Source organism: Poecilia formosa, unplaced genomic scaffold (genome assembly GCF_000485575.1).
Source record: "Poecilia formosa unplaced genomic scaffold, Poecilia_formosa-5.1.2 Scaffold405, whole genome shotgun sequence".
NCBI lineage: Eukaryota > Metazoa > Chordata > Actinopteri > Cyprinodontiformes > Poeciliidae > Poecilia > Poecilia formosa.
In genome coordinates this window covers 33,059-48,890 of record NW_006800344.1, presented here as the reverse complement: position 1 = coordinate 48,890, position 15,832 = coordinate 33,059, and the positions used below count along the sequence as shown (strand labels likewise).

Below are 15,832 nucleotides of genomic sequence, written 5' to 3'. Positions count from 1 at the left end.
AAAGCGGTTTTGCTATTTTTAATTTCTACCAAGCGTACACGACGGCACGGAGAAAACGTGGGGAGCTTTTACGACATTATATCGTCTCAGGCGGATCAGAAAGAGGAAATCTGCGACATTTAATAACACGGGTTGGGTTTAGGTTGCTCACTAGTGTTTATTTCAGCCTCACATTTAATTTAACCACATGCTTGTGTTGTCAGCAAAGCCCTCAAGCTACTCTCCAAAGCCCGAGGATTGCCCTCTGGCACTTTCCTCTCCTTTTGCAGATAAAGAACCGCGAGGCTTTGCATATCAAAATGTTTCACTTTCATCCGCCACAATTTTACAGCGCCAGTCAGAATTTTACATACACTTCTGACTCGCATTGGCACAGAACACGCTGTGCGAGTCTGAATTTAAGATAGGCGTCTTGTCCAATTCACACACGGTGAAAATTAGACGTACACACTCAAAAGCCAGCACACGCTGATGCGAACACATGAATGAATGCATCAAAGCGGCCCTTTTCATCACTCTGCATGGATATTTGACCACTCCTATCATCAGGAACGGAAAAGCTCATTTTAACTTGTTGACTTCCTGTAATTTGTCCAATCTGAAACCCATTTCGATGTGCTTAGGGTAATGTTTTTATTTAAGCATCCCGTTGAGTTTCCATCTATGGTCGTTTTTCGATTTGCTTTGATGCTGAAGAGTTTCAAGGTTGTCCTCCCTGCTCATTTTTCCACCCACTTTGTGCAGTCCGCCTGCATCAGTGGCACCACTGGCGACAAAACGGACTCTCAGTAGGTGTCGTACGACTGCAGGATGATGCTGAGCGTCTGAACAAGCAGAGTATAACTCACTCTGACTCTTCAGCATCACTTTCAATAACAGCTGAATGACTGAAACTTTTACCCCACTGGGTATCCCAAAAGGTCAACGACGTCAAACGCACTGAAACTGGGTTTGGGACAGATTTAAGGAGTAACATGAATAGGCCTGTCTTGATAAATTTTGCTAGACGATAAATTGTCCCAGAACTTACTGCGATAAACTATAATATCGTTGCTGCTTTGAGACCATTTTCAAGTAATATAATAGTAATAATGGCACAATAATGCAAGAACACGTTCTCAAGGATCAATAACATGTAAATTCTAACCAACATTTAAAGACTGGAACTGGAAGACATTTTAAATGTCCAAAATGAATAAAGAAAACATCAGAAACAACAAATAAAATGAATAATGAAGTCTCTGTAAACAAAATGATCTTTCCTAAAAGGTGCTAGCTGAGACCAAAGCACCAGACTGAATACTTTCATCATTCGGTTTTTGGTAAAAACGGAAAGAAAAGAGAAAAAACGATAAATCAAGCAAATGAAAATCATTGAGTTTCTTTTAATTTATCACGCGATTAATTGATTTATTGTTCATTGTGACAGGCTGTGACATGAAGCTTGAGGCATAGGTCTGACCTCCGCCATGTTGTCAGTAGTTCATAAAATAAAAGAACAATGTTTATTTTTACCCAAACATTCACCTATAAGAAGCAAAATCATTGAGGTCGTTTGTGTTGATCATCATTGCAGACTGGAAAGCAAATGCCTTAAATGCATCATTAAAAGCTCCAAATGAATGGCGAACCTTTTGCATGAGATCACGTCCAGCCTGGCACCAGGTCGAACAGCGCACAGCTGTTTCTAACTTTTGGTGCGATTTGGTCACGTGTTTTGCTCGACTCTTGTCCCATTTGGATATTCATGAGTGGAGCTTTTGCAGCAGCTGCCGTCTCTCCTGTGGGTGTACAAATACTTAATTGCCTGTAACAGCATACATTAAACATTTATCGACAAACTTTTAACAGGCTTCCCAGGATGTGTGATATTTAAAGGCGAGGCTGAGAGCCTTACAGTAGCTTTAGAGGAGCTGGGCTCTCCGGCTTTTGGCGCAAGCCCGTGTGTGACTGATGTCGTCGCCCTGGACATGTTTAGAGATTAGCGGCCCCAGAGGTTAGCGATCGCTAAGATGCATCAGTGAAAGCTAGCGTTCCTGCATTCTGATGCTAAACACACACACACACACACACACACACACACACACACACACATGTGGTAATGATCGTTTCGCTCAGCTTGAGAAACATCTCCTGCGAGCAGACCACATGCAGCAACCGCCATCATTAATAACTTAATAATGATGTACAGTAGTCTGAAACTGAAATGTTTGTGCAAGGACTCAGTTTGAAATCTATCACGGGTGTGTGTGTGGGACGCTCATTACTCGTGTGTAACAGATGAATTATCAGTACAAGGCCTTTCGCCGGCTGCCTGTCACCGCATTACCGTCTTGACGGCGGGTTTTGGGTGAGGGGCTGCCGGTGGCGGCGAGGGCGTTAAAAGGGAGCGCAGGGACTTATCTCCCCGGCTGTAAAAATGATTTTCTGTCTCTTCAGGAGGCTTTGCCAGAGCGCGCGTGTGTGTGCGGGGGGTATCAGTGATCTGAGAGTAATTAAGATACGGGCTCACATCACACGCGGGGGCTTTGCATGTGGGAGACGAGCAGATAAAGTTAAATGCGAAATAGTTGAGTTTAAAAGGAGGGACTTTGATTAATTACAAAAGCCCTCAAAGGATGGCACAGCCCCCCCTAACACCCTCCTCCTCCTCTCTCTTACGCCATCCAAGTGGAGCAGCTCCGCCGCCGATGACCCCCAACACCTCGGCTTTATCTTCAACAGGCAGGTTATCTCATTAGCTGCCGACGCTCAGCCATTCATTTGTGGCGCCGCTCTTTGTGCAAGACTCAAATGTGTCATTATATTTGTCTCAAGCTGTTCCATGTAAAGATTTTCTTTAACGGCTGAGGCAGTGGCGTCCTCCGTGGAGTCTCCATTGAGTTAATGACTCATGCCTCCAGTTGTGTTTTAAACTTGGGCTGTGTGTACATTTTCGTCGCTAAAAAGCGCTCATTACTCGGCTCCCTCGGGGGATTTATTACCCTGAAAACATCTGTTCGCATCACGATCATATATATCAACAGTAAAATAAGATACATCTTTGAGGGTGAATGTACGACTGGCATCGGCTCGGATGTAAACGAAAGGATCGATACAGTTCTCACACCTGTTCACTGAGCACCTTGTTAAATTCAAACTCAGAACAGGAATTGATATTAGCTTTAAAAAATATATATATATATATGCTATATAATTATTATTATTTTTTTTTTTGGAACTGAATATTCAGAAGTTGTGAAAACAGAAGTTAAGTGCTTAAGAATAAAAATACATTCTTTCATTTAAAGGAAGCAATTCCAGAAATTAACAGATTTACACTGATGCTACTGTGACGGTCTACCACATAAAACAACCTGAACTGTGGCAAACTGTGAGAACCTCATTGGGTATTGTGGACACCTTTGAAAGTCGCTGAAGACGTGTACTTGTTCACTGAATTATAATCAGAAGTGAACAGCCGGAAAAGACAAAAAGTGACTTCTTGAAGGAAAGAGCAATCTGTTACAGAAGAAACGCTGTATTTGTGAGCTTCAGAAATATTCTTCGCATCAGTACCGCACTCCATCTATGACACGTCTGCTTGATTTAAGAACACCCTCTCTTTCCTTGCATTGCAATTTTTTTTTGTTTGTTGTTGAATTCAGGTCAGGACTTTAGATATTTCTTGCTAACTCATGCATATAACAGATGTGCAATGAACAGGACGAGTGATCGGTCCCACTTTTCTTTTTTAGGACTATGCTTTAAAATTTCCATCAGGTGAGGATATTAAAAGCACATTTACACTGAATTACATATGTGATTAGTTTTTAAACAGCCATAACTTTTATGCTTTTATACATTTCCTTTCATGGACACCATAAGTTCTCAGCTGGACGTCTTTTCTTGTCTCATCTCTCGTCCAGTGGGCTCCTTCGGTTCTGATTGTGCCTGGAAGTAACAAGGTTATGAATTGTCGCGAGAACAATCCCGCTGATACGGTCGTCGGAGTTACTGATGTGGCGTTCAGGCCACTGGGTCTATACCCTTAATTGAGCTCAAGGGTTGGGTTATTGTTTCCCTGACAATCCAGATGTTTCCCTGACGACGCCCGTAGCTTTGGTCACATGTCTCAAGGTGGGACTTGCTGAAGAAACACCTGTGGAGACGATGCAGGGCTGCGGACTAGGCGTTGGAAAGATGAAATCCTCTGTTCGGTGTTGGTTTTTCATGTTTAATGTAGACGGTTTACTATTTTCTCAAACCACACGTTTCCTCGCTCAAAACGGTCACGTCGCCGTACTCAAAAGAGTGCCTCTTGTCCTTGAGATGTAAGCTGACTCTTGACCCGATGACTTGGCTCCTTTGTACGCCATCGTCCTGTTTAGTATTGTTTGTTTTTTCTCTCCAGAACATTCCCTGCTGCACTCCATCTGCACGGCTGAGTTTGTGTTCAGGAATTATCTGTGGACTAATCTAGTCTCTGGTTTTCAGCAATATATCTTCAAGAAACAAGAGAAGAAGTCCAGTTGAAGAAGAAGTTATATTGATCTTGCAACTTGTCTAGATAAGTAGACAAGTTGCTGAAAGAAATAAAATATATAAAGGCATAAAAACAACTATCTGAGTCCTAAAATTCATCCTGACACAGGAACCGAAATGCACCATCCATCTGTTAATATCTTCTAGTGGCGCTAAGGACTATTTTGTGCATGTTCAGTATTACAGCTGGTAGTTTTTTTGTTTTTTTTAACAGACTCAGCAAAAGAAATGAGAACAACCCGCATCTTTGTGACAGCCTGCGGCGAACAAAGGCCCTAAAGATCCAAGTTAAAAATACCTTTTTCGCCAGGCTGACACTACAAGGGTTCATGAGTTGAGAGGCTTTTTAGGTTTGAATTATTTATTGGACAGAAATAAGCAGCTTAACAAACAGAAACATTTACGAAAATGGCAAGACACTGGGACCGAAAATTAATGGTGGAGTTCCCAATGAAAATAATAATAATAATAATAATAATAATTTAAAAAAAAACTCGGAAGATTTTGCTAAAGTATTGATCACGTTAAAGGATTACAAGAATGTCAGAGAAATGAGGGATGACTCAATACTTGAACTTTAAAAGTTATTTAAAGTTCAGCTTTAAGACAGCTGAGACTTTATCAGTGGTGACGCCGAGAGAGGTGACTCTCAACTAAAACTCATGCACCATTTACATTAACTTAAATTAACTCAATGCAGCCTATTCGTATTGACACACGGTTTCATCATTTTCTCCATGTGTATATTTTCCTGCCTCCGCCATCAGGCTGCTCCTTCTGAGAACATCAGCTCGATAAGCGATGCGGCTGGATCAGTTTTGTCAAATTTTGGCTCACCTCCTCGTGGGAGACGATGCTTTAGCTTACAGTCCGGGGAGCCGCGCAGGAAGCAGCGGCGGGACGAAGTAATGAAATCTGCAAAAGACAAAAAGCCGGAGGATTCGTCACTCTTCGCGTTCCTTCACAATGAGGCGGCTTCCTCCAGTCGCAATGAGAACCGAGGCTCCTGACGCCAAACTTTTTCTATTTTATTTCCTTTATTTTATTTCCTTTATTTTATTTCCTTTATTTAACCGGGTGAACCCCGTTGAGATCCAGATCTCATTTTCAAGAGGGACCTGGGCAGAAGTCTGCAATACACAATATCTTCGCAGCTCCTGCTGCTGCGTTCACTGAACTGTGTGTGAATTTATGACAGATATTTTAACAGTAAGGAAAGGAAGGAATGATACGGTTTATAATCAAAGGGATAGGAAGGAAGGAAATGAAGAGGACAGGAAGCGAGGGAAGAAAAAAGGAAGAAAGACAGAAAAGAAAGAAGGGAAGAAGGAACTAAGTAAGGAAGGAAAGAATGAAGAAAGGCAGGAAAGAAGGAGGGAAGGAAGGAACTATGGAGAGAAGGAAAGAAGGGAGCAAGGAAAGAAGGAAGGAATGATACCGCCTTTAGTCAATGAGACAGAAAAAAAGTAGAAACAAGAATATTTTTGTGCGGAGTTTTTCCGAACTTATCTAGAGCTGGAAAAACATCCATCACATTCCAAACGTTTCCAGACTGAGCAGTAACTCGCTCAGTCCCACTGCGCCGTTTGAAGTTTGCCTTTCAACATTAATTTCTCCTGGTTTAATCACAGCACACCTGCTCCAGTGACAAACCCTTACTCGCTGGTTGTTGCCTCTCACAGGTGACAAATCCTCCCTTCATGCTGCTGAAAGATACCAAGGCAAGCCGGCAAAGGGGCGGAAAAGAGACAGTGAGTGAATAAGAAAGAAATTCTGCAGTCCACGAGAAAAGGAGGAGGTGTAAGAGCTCTGCACTGTGCCTTCAAGATGATATTTCACCCTGCACAAACAGGATGAGGCTCACAGAGAGAAGGAAGCATCGATCTAGCCGGCACCAATCATAATACCACTACTTTTTTTTTTTTGTCTCTCTTTTTTTTTCTTCTTCTCCCCCCCTCCCTCCAAGTTTGCTTTCTGGCATTCAATCAGGACTTTATAAATCATTTTGGGTGATAAATCGTTCGCCTGCTTAGTCCCCAACCAGCTCTGCTGCTGAGAAATGAGAAACTTGACGGTGAGTGTGCATGAGTATTTTTTTTTATATTTTGGTGTGTGTGTGTGTGTGTGTGTGTGTGTGTCTTCTGCTTTGGAGGCGTCATCTGTCATCTGGCCTCAAAGTACAGGGGCCACATGGTGGGAAAGCAAATGTCACCGGTTGGGCCAGCCAATGCAGAGTCCTGACAAATGACATCAGGAGAGGCCCACAGTCTCACCGCCCAAATAAACAACCCGGCCACATGCTTCAATCCCTCGCTGACCCTTCCTTTACCTTACTGTCGGTCGCTCGTAACGATGACAGTGACAGTAATCTAGGAATTAAAGCTTACACTGCGGGGCCTTCAAGACAAAAGTCTCCGGAAATGAGCGGGAAAAAAAAAAAAAAATCGCATGAACAAGGAGATGCAGGAATGAGACTTATGGTCCGCTACAGTCAGATTATCCCTCAAAGGCAACCGAAATCAGGTCCACAATCCAGATTGAGTAACTCTCGGACGTCTAAGCCAGCAGCGGCAAATCCAGTGACATTTAAGTATCAATCAGCTGAAATGGCAATAAAACGCTGATGGCGATCCAGTGAAATGGAGCCTCACATCTGCCAAACAAACATTATTTCAACGGTAAGAAGATTAGATAACATTTTTTTTTATTTTTTTTTTTATATCTCGTATCTTGGATACCATCCCTCGTGCTCCGGCATGAACGTCTCATAAAGCGATGTGCTCTGGTGATGAACAGTGAACCCTGAATACGCCAGCTGATGCCGAATCCGATTCTGAGCACAACTCCGAGGTTAATTTCTGCATTTATCTCAGCCATCACTCTGCTGCAGAGAGGCAGCCGAAGCGTAAAGGTTCCAACACTTGCCACGCAGGGAATAAACCGTAGAGAAGAAAAAAGAAAGAAAAAAAAAAGAGCTTTATTTCAATTTCAGACTGTGGACGTGGAGGCATTTTGAACCCGTTAAAAGCGTTGGTTTTAAATGCTCGCGTGGCATCTGTTCGCCCCGCTCCGCCGCCGCTAATGAGTTCAGCACATCCGAACAATGCAATGTCCTTGCAAAGAATTACTATTGCAGCAAGTGTTTGCTAAGTGGGGGCCTTTAGCTTTTAATTACACATTATGCACCAAGCCCCACATACTGTATTTCTTTCCCTGCACTGCAGCAAGACCGTTGGAAATAAAACAGACAAGAGGGGGAAAAGTTCAGTTTGGTTTAATAGCCATGCTGTAGATTTTTTTTTCCCCTTCTTTTTTCTCCAGCTGACGTGCCTGGCCTTGTGCAGTTGTAGGAGTCGGTGTGTATTTTTCAGAATGTCTCAAAGCCCCACATGCTGCAGTGTATATATATATTTTATATATTTGCGAGGAACAAAATCGCAGTAAAAAGAAAAAAAAAAAAAACCCCGCTGGTTTTACCTTCTATGAATATTTCTTGAAAGGCTACATCTACCTATAAATACAGAAAGAAGGTGCTGGATAGAAAACAAACTAATTTCATAATAATTGGGTGATTCAAAAATCCCTCGCCAGGAGAACTGGTGAGGGAAGAAAGATTAGAAAAAGATGCAAAGTCAAATGAGTCAGACTGACCTTTTTTTATGAGAAATAAATTCAAACAAAGCTACATTTGAACAGCAAAAGCTTTGGGCCACTTACTTTAGTAAATATAAATGAGGGAAGTACAGAAAGTTAGTGGCAGCTGTCGCTTCGTCAATGTTTCCATCCAAGACAGAGACGCAGATTCACCAGGTGAACAGTGGGAAATAGTGAACAACAACAAAAATGACAGTTCTGTCCAGAATAGAGACACAGCGAAACAATGAAACACGGAGCTTAGACTACGTTTCATAAGAAATGAAGATCAGAGAGGACACTCCAGGACAGAGACACAGCTAAACACAAACGCACTGGGACAGGAATGGATTGTAAGAAAATTAGGGAAGTAGTAGAAATATGTAGTCCTCCTTTTAAATGACAGTGTTTTATAGGACTTAAATTCATAAAATGAAAAATATTTAGCTGCTAAATTAGTGTTTAATACTGATGGATGCATACGGTTGGACTTGCTGACCTTTTGTCTAGTGCCAGCAGAGACCTGTGATACAGCAAATACGCTTGTAATGAGAAATTACATGGAGAGCACTACAAGTGTTGGGAGGCATTCATATCCATATTGCAAACTTGCAGTTATCCGGCTGCCAGCGGTGGATAAATTACACATTATCCGCAAAGTTCCTCTGGATCAACCCGCCACTCCGGCCGACTCCCTTCCCTGCAGCACGGCGCACAGGCACACACCGCCGTGCTCTCCAGCGTGCATGTCTGTCTGGCGGACACGCACTCGCGCGTGCATGCATGCAGAAGCCACCGCACCAGCTGCCATACGCAATAAAGAACCATGAGGACCTACTCTATTTTACACATCCGCAGGGGGTCAATAACTCATTAGAGCCAAGAGGAGGCAGAGGCAGCTGAGGGAGATAACGTGGTGGGAGGCGGTGCCGCTCGGCTTGTGTGCCCGTTCACCTGCAGATACCGGCGTGTCATTGTGAGGTCACGAGGACGATTCATGACTTCATTAGCGGCGTTTCATGGAACACACCGGGGGTGTTTCCGAGTCTTAGTCTGGGGATAAATTGGAATTGGCCTGCTTTTGTTCTCCTTGCAGGAATATTTCCCTCCAGTTGTGCGATCCTCGCTTTTCACCCCGTCGGTACTTTATTTAATACCCTCATATTGCCTGTCGTGAACCCGCGTCCTCTTAAAGTGCCCCATATTGAGGTTACTTTGAGGTTAAAACAAATTTCTGCACAACATCGTGCCACCGCGCTGACTTTAATAGCATTACCCCCCCCTTCATAAAAGTAAGTATTCGCACCGTAGACCCGTCAGAATGATGTTTCCGTCTTCAGCTCGCACGAAAACCTCAATCAGTTAAAAAAATTTAAAAATCAGCAATTTCTTTTCAATAAACCGGAATGAAATCGACCGCTGCGCACCTTTGCTTCTTTTCTTAACAAGGCTTGGCTCATCTCCAGTGGAGGAGAACTCATTTGTTTAATCATCTCAATCACTGAGCGGGGCCTGGCTAAATATAGAAAACAGAAAACAAGCAGCAGTGTGGGCTGCATTAGTGTACACAGCGGACAGTCTGTTACTGTCAGAGCATCAAGTGCAGGGAAATATGGCTGCGTGTGTGAGAGCCCACACGGATGTCTAAAACCTCATCAGACAGTGTTTGTGCGTGTGTGTGTGTGTGTTTGGGTTTGTTTTGGGTGCTTGCCTCTGTGTTCCAGCAACAAATACCCTAAAGAACCTGTTTACAAAATTCATCCTGTTACACAACCCATCAAATCCCAAAAGCCTTAGAGTTGGTCAAGTTTAACATGCAAGCAATTATTATTTGGGCAGACAGATCGAGGATTTGAACGCAATTTAGTTTTAACTGCAGGTCACGGCGACTTGTTTCTTCTTTTTTTCTTGTTGTCGTTTTAGATTCCAGCGTCAACTGCATCAGCCCTAAACGCCACACCGCCTCGGCACAAACAGATTTCCAGAGGAAACACGCAGCAGAAACGGCAACAGAAGGCGTTCAACCTTTTTGAGGACGCGTGCACTAATTACCTGATGCACGACCCTAATCCACAAACACACAGACGGAGTAATGAAATAATCTGCGCTGCTCTGCGTCGACGCCATTCATCTGAAATCACCTTGCAGCTCAACCTTGGGAGTCTGCGCTTTTCACTGAGTGTGTCGGTGCCTGGCGCCGTGTCATTCATCAGATGGCGGAGCAGCGCGGCCGTTTGATTCACGAAGGAACGAAGGGGTTTGGAGCTCCGGTCGACGTCTGGAGATGGAAAATCCACAATAACTAAAACAAGGACATGGATAGCTTGGTTCTTTTATTGTTTGGTTAGTAAACTGCTTTGCTTAAATTCCAAACTAGTAATACAGCAATTAGATTGTGTGAACACAAAACTGTGACAGAAAAATACATAACCAAGAAATTGGCCAAATTTGAGAATCTGCTGTTTTCTTTTTGTTTTTTTTTTGTTTTTTTTTGTTTGTTTGGGAATATCTTTCGCAGATGGGATCTGATATAATTTTTCTTCTATAAACATCAGCCATCGTGCTTCAGATGAATATTTTTGGGAGCTTAGGTGGAATTTGACCATGGTTCGATTCTTGTGGTTTGACGCATAAATGTTGAGTCTTGTAATTCCTTTTCTTTTCTGTTAAATCGTGAACTGCCACCTCGATCAAAGAACCTGCAACACACGTTTTTATGCATTATTGTCCTTAACATAAAAAAAAAAAAAAAAAAAACGGGATTTGGTAAAAATCACAAACATTACGTCAAAATCCAACACTGATGTCACCGGTATCCGTCAAGAAAAACATGATCGGTTCATATCCGTGCATCCGATTTATACCCGCCAGTCGACTTGATGGTTGCTAGCCACTTGTAGTTTTCAAACTGTTTCACATCGAGTATGAAGAGTTACTGTACGCAACAAACTTTCGGTCACTTCAGCCCGTTTTTAAACACCTCATTAAAATGACTTTTACCAAAGAATAGGTAAAAAAAAAATCCATCATCAGTTTGCTACTGTACCCTTTTAAAACATTTAAAACCTTAACACCAGGTAATACCTTTGTTCTTTTGAAAAGAACATAAACAGTAGCTATCTGTGGTGTGAAAAAAACAACACTAAACTAAACTCCTGAGCTATCAAGCTCAGCAGGCCTGCCTCTGTCAGGTGCCAACCTTAGGAATATTTAAATGCTCTGATGATTACATAGCCCCTGGGCCTGACTGCTCAAACTGAACACTGGGTGTGCGCTGACATGCACAGCATACACTAATGGGACTTCTGACAGCTCAGTGCATTCAGCCTTCAAAATAAATAAATAAATAAATAAAAAGAGTTAAAAAAAAAAGAAAGCAACACGCTGCACCGTGCCAGAGGGGACCAGAGGGTGGGGGTGTGAATGTTGTGTGAGCCGATTGAAGGTCTGGAGAGCAGGAGGCCAAAGGTCTGACTGCTGCAGCATCTGACGTGTCCATCAGCCAGACAGCTACACCCGTCAAAACTGTCCCGGGGCAAAGCAGGGGTCCGCGTCCCGCTCGTTTGCCCGCAGATTAAATAAGAGCAACGGCTGCGGTGGATGTGCCACACCTCATCCGGAGCGGCCATCCATTTTCGCCGGTCCTCACTGGCACGACTCCCGAGCCGATTCATCAGAACAGATAAAGCGTTGAAAGCGCCGGCGCTGTCCGTGGTGCTGAAGCATCTCCGGAAGCACTTAGAAGTGCCTGAAGCTCGCTCGGCGTGAGCGCTCCGATATGTGAGGCCGAATCCAGACAACGGCGGCTCCCCGGGGGCCACAGCTGTCTGCAGATCTGTGGGAGGCTGCCCTGCCGCTGCAGCACAGAGGAGGAGAAGAAGGAGGAGGAGGAGGGGGGTGGAGGCGTGTGCTTTTCATTGATTATAGTTATTTTGGAAAATGTCAGCGGATTGGTGTAGCCCAATGATGTTGACCTTTACAGCCATTCAGCAGCGTAACAGAACAACGCAGTTCATGAGACAATATTGATTATCGTTTGTCGCCGATATGAAAAGAGCGCTCCTGCACATTTTTCACGTCAAAACATTCCACACCTTTCCGGAGTTGGAGTTTTTCCCCTCACTTCCTTTCAGGCTGTTTTTAAGGCACAAATACAAAAGTTTGTCCCATGGATTTTCATGGGCAGTGGTCGGATAAACGGATGGGGAAATAAACAGATGGATGGGATGATAATTTTGATTTTTTTTTCGTTTATTTTACCCTGATCACCCCATCGCCCCTCTGAAGACTTCACGGTGCGTCGCCTGTCCTTCGTCTGACCTTCAGCCGACCTTCCATAAGCGAAGGAAATTGATCAGCTCTGCTTCTTTTAATATTCAGCTGATTGCAAACATCTAAACCACATTATAAGCACATCTTCTCTGATAATTCTCACAGCTGTCTTTATTTCTTAAACACAGACCCACCCACATTTCTTTCTTTTTTTTTTTAATAAAGTGAGAACATGGTCAATGTTATCTAACTGATCACACAACAGCACATGCGTCAGGACTCTCAGATCTCTTGTGCAGTTCACGTGTTTCTCATAAGCTATTTTTCTCGGGAAGCGGATTAGGAATCCGCAGGAGACGAGACGAGAGCTTCATTCAAGCATTTTATAAAGTGTTTTTATTTGAATTCTTCTGTTTTGTGAAAATGACTCCAGTCCCACCCAATGTCAGAGCAAACTGTGGATGGATGGATGGATGGAGGATGAATGGATGGAGGACTGACTGAGATTTGTGGAGAGATGTGGCATTACACAGGAAAACGTGCAGAAATCCACAAAGTTGTTCATACTCATATTTGCTTTTAATATATTCATCTCAACCAGGAACATTATTTTTTCATTGTTTACTTAAATCAAATTATGCTTTTCCAACCTGCATAAGAATAATGTGGGAAACACGTTATATTTCAATAATAATAATAAAAAAAAAGCAACAACATCTCGTCAGGGTCAGATTTAAATACGAGGAGAAAAACAAAATATGGAGAAAAACTTGTTGTTCCGTTTCCCTTCACTGGACTTCATGATATCTCAGGTAAACTGCAGACGCTGTTGATCCATCCTGGAGGGAGAAAAACAAAAAAACAAACTCCAAGCACAAATCTAAAGTCGAGCTTCAGGAGATTCACCGCCTACTTGGACCAGAGTTACGCATTGAACAGCTCCCCATGCACACGCTGAAGCAAGGCAAGCAGAGGAATTTCAGGGTGCAGGAAGGACCGCTCCTCTCTCTCTCTCTCCTCTCTCTTTTTCTCTCTGCATCCGATTTTCCTCTCATCTCGCCACTGCTCTGAGCTGAGAAAAGGGGGGAGGCGAGGAGGGGTAGGAAGGTGGTCTTGCAGTCGACGAGCGAAAAAAGGGAACATGAGTTTGCTGAGGAGTATCTGCAGCGAGAGGGGAAAAAACCTTTGCACAGGAGCCCTGCGGATCGGCGAAGAAGGGACAAACGACCACTCTCCGCTCGGAGTCCGCCGCTTCAATTGTTTAACTTGTTGATGCAACGTTACAGCAGTTCTCCCTTTTTTTTCTTTTTCTTTTTACCCCCTCCTCTTCTCTTCAATCGTCTGGCTGCAGTGGGCAATAGATGGCTGGCGGGATTGCAAATATTCTCTTCCGAGGATTAGTGTTTTATTGACCTCACCGCGGACGCAGATTAATGATGGAGCTTCTCTATGGTGGGTCTTTTACTTTTCTTGGATTTATTTCCAAAGGGAGACAGAGAGAGGAATTAAAATCCCGGTTATTGTTGGATGAAGATTTGGGAATCTAATTGATATTCTGCCGCAAAGAGTGGGCTTTAACACAACAGTTAGAGAAGACCGGGTAGGCTCGGTAGAAAACAAAATAAGTGATTGTTTTCTATTTTTTCCCTCTTTTTTTAATATTCTGTTTCGCTGAGCTTCTCTCTCTATCTGCTCTTCCTCCTGCAGATGCAATCTATCTCTGAGCCCGTAGCACTGTGACAAGCGGAGAAGGGTCGTTTAAAAAGACAAAAAAAAACAACAAAAAAAACCACTACAGGTCAGCATGGCAGCAGGTGTAGCGGCATGGCTTCCCTTCGCCAGAGCGGCGGCCATCGGGTGGATGCCCGTGGCGAGCACCCCGATGCCCATCCCTCCCCAGGACAAGAGGAAAGCCCAGGACGGACTCATCATCCTCAACGTGAGCGGCACCAAGTTCCAGACGTGGCGGACCACGCTGGAGAGGTACCCGGACACGTTGCTGGGGAGCACCGAGAGGGACTTCTTCTTCCACGAGGAGACCAGCGAGTACTTTTTCGACCGCGACCCCGACATCTTCAGGCACATCCTCAATTTCTACCGCACGGGCAAGCTGCACTACCCGCGCCAGGAGTGCATATCGGCGTACGACGAGGAGCTCGCCTTCTTCGGCATCATCCCCGAGATCATCGGGGACTGCTGCTACGAGGAGTACAAGGACCGGAGGCGCGAGAACGCGGAGCGGCTCCAGGACGACGAGGAGATGGACATGAACAACGACGTCGCGCCGGTGAATCTGACGTTCCGGGAGTATCTGTGGCGGGCTTTTGAAAACCCGCACACCAGCACCCTGGCGCTGGTGTTCTACTATGTGACGGGCTTCTTCATCGCCATCTCGGTGATGGCCAACGTGGTGGAGACGGTGCCGTGCGGAACTCTGCCCAACAGGTCCAAGGAGGTGTCCTGCGGGGACCGCTACGCGCTCGCCTTCTTCTGCTTGGACACGGCGTGCGTCATGATATTCACGGTCGAGTACCTGCTCCGCCTGATCGCCGCCCCCAGCCGCTGCAAGTTCATGAAGAGCGTGATGAGCGTCATCGACGTGGTGGCGATCATGCCGTACTACATCGGCCTGGTCATGACCGACAACGACCAGGTGAGCGGGGCGTTCGTCACGCTGAGGGTCTTCCGCGTCTTTCGGATTTTCAAGTTTTCCCGGCACTCCGCGGGGCTGCGCATCCTGGGCTACACCCTGAAGAGCTGCGCCTCCGAGCTGGGCTTCCTCCTCTTCTCCCTCACCATGGCCATCATTATATTCGCCACGGTCATGTTTTATGCAGAGAAAGGCTCCACAGCAACCAAGTTCACCAGCATCCCCGCAGCCTTTTGGTACACCATCGTCACCATGACAACACTGGGGTAGGTGGATATATCACACAAGTTTCTGAAAGTCCTCCACCCCTCAAAGCTTTGCAGGATGCTTAGGTGAAATATTGTTATATAGATGTGCAGTGGTGATTCTTGCTTGATTGCCACCCAGAGGATAAGAGACTAGACTATTTGGAAGGGGGGGAGGGGGGGGACTAAAAACTTTTTAGAAACATTAACAACCAAAAACATTGATCTGATCTGAACTATTTATATGTGTATGCATTGAAAGCTAGATGTATATTTTAACCATTTTTATGAGAATAGAGAGAATCTATCTTTTTTTCTCCATAAAGAGGTTTCACAAATCACAGTCTTCATCTCTATGCAGTGTGTCATAAATCCAGTCTAAGTCTGACCTTACTGTGATTGTCACCAAGGATTTCAAAGTTTTCGCTTTCCAAACCGCCCTGTTTCTACAGTTTAAAGCGTTATTAAGAGGATGCCACACAAGATCTTTGCCCACCTCTATGAAGCG

The 15,832-nt window shown here is 44.4% G+C and overlaps 1 protein-coding gene across 3 annotated transcripts; it reads left to right on the top strand.

Annotated features, from left to right (window-relative positions):
• Window positions 1-2,050: 2,050 nt before the first annotated feature.
• LOC103154889 (potassium voltage-gated channel subfamily D member 2-like) lies at window positions 2,051-15,498 on the top strand. 3 transcript variants are annotated; one of them, XM_016663170.1, is made up of 2 exons: window positions 2,051-2,069; window positions 14,210-15,498. In XM_016663170.1, the coding sequence occupies exon 2, from the start codon at window positions 14,234-14,236 to the stop codon at window positions 15,347-15,349; it is 1,116 nt and encodes a 371-aa protein (XP_016518656.1). In that variant the 5' UTR covers window positions 2,051-2,069; window positions 14,210-14,233; the 3' UTR covers window positions 15,350-15,498. The 3 variants fall into 3 exon arrangements, with proteins under 3 accessions (XP_016518656.1, XP_007576395.1, XP_016518655.1); XM_007576333.2 differs by lacking the exon at window positions 2,051-2,069 and adding an exon at window positions 11,258-13,881 and having other exon boundaries at window positions 14,137-15,498; XM_016663169.1 differs by lacking the exon at window positions 2,051-2,069 and adding an exon at window positions 13,888-14,029 and having other exon boundaries at window positions 14,137-15,498.
• The last annotated feature ends 334 nt before the right edge of the window (window positions 15,499-15,832 follow it).

Excerpts from the sequence above, each read along its gene's own strand:
- LOC103154889 (XM_016663170.1), top strand. The coding sequence starts at position 14,234 with ATGGCAGCAGGTGTAGCGGCATGGCTTCCCTTCGCCAGAGCGGCGGCC.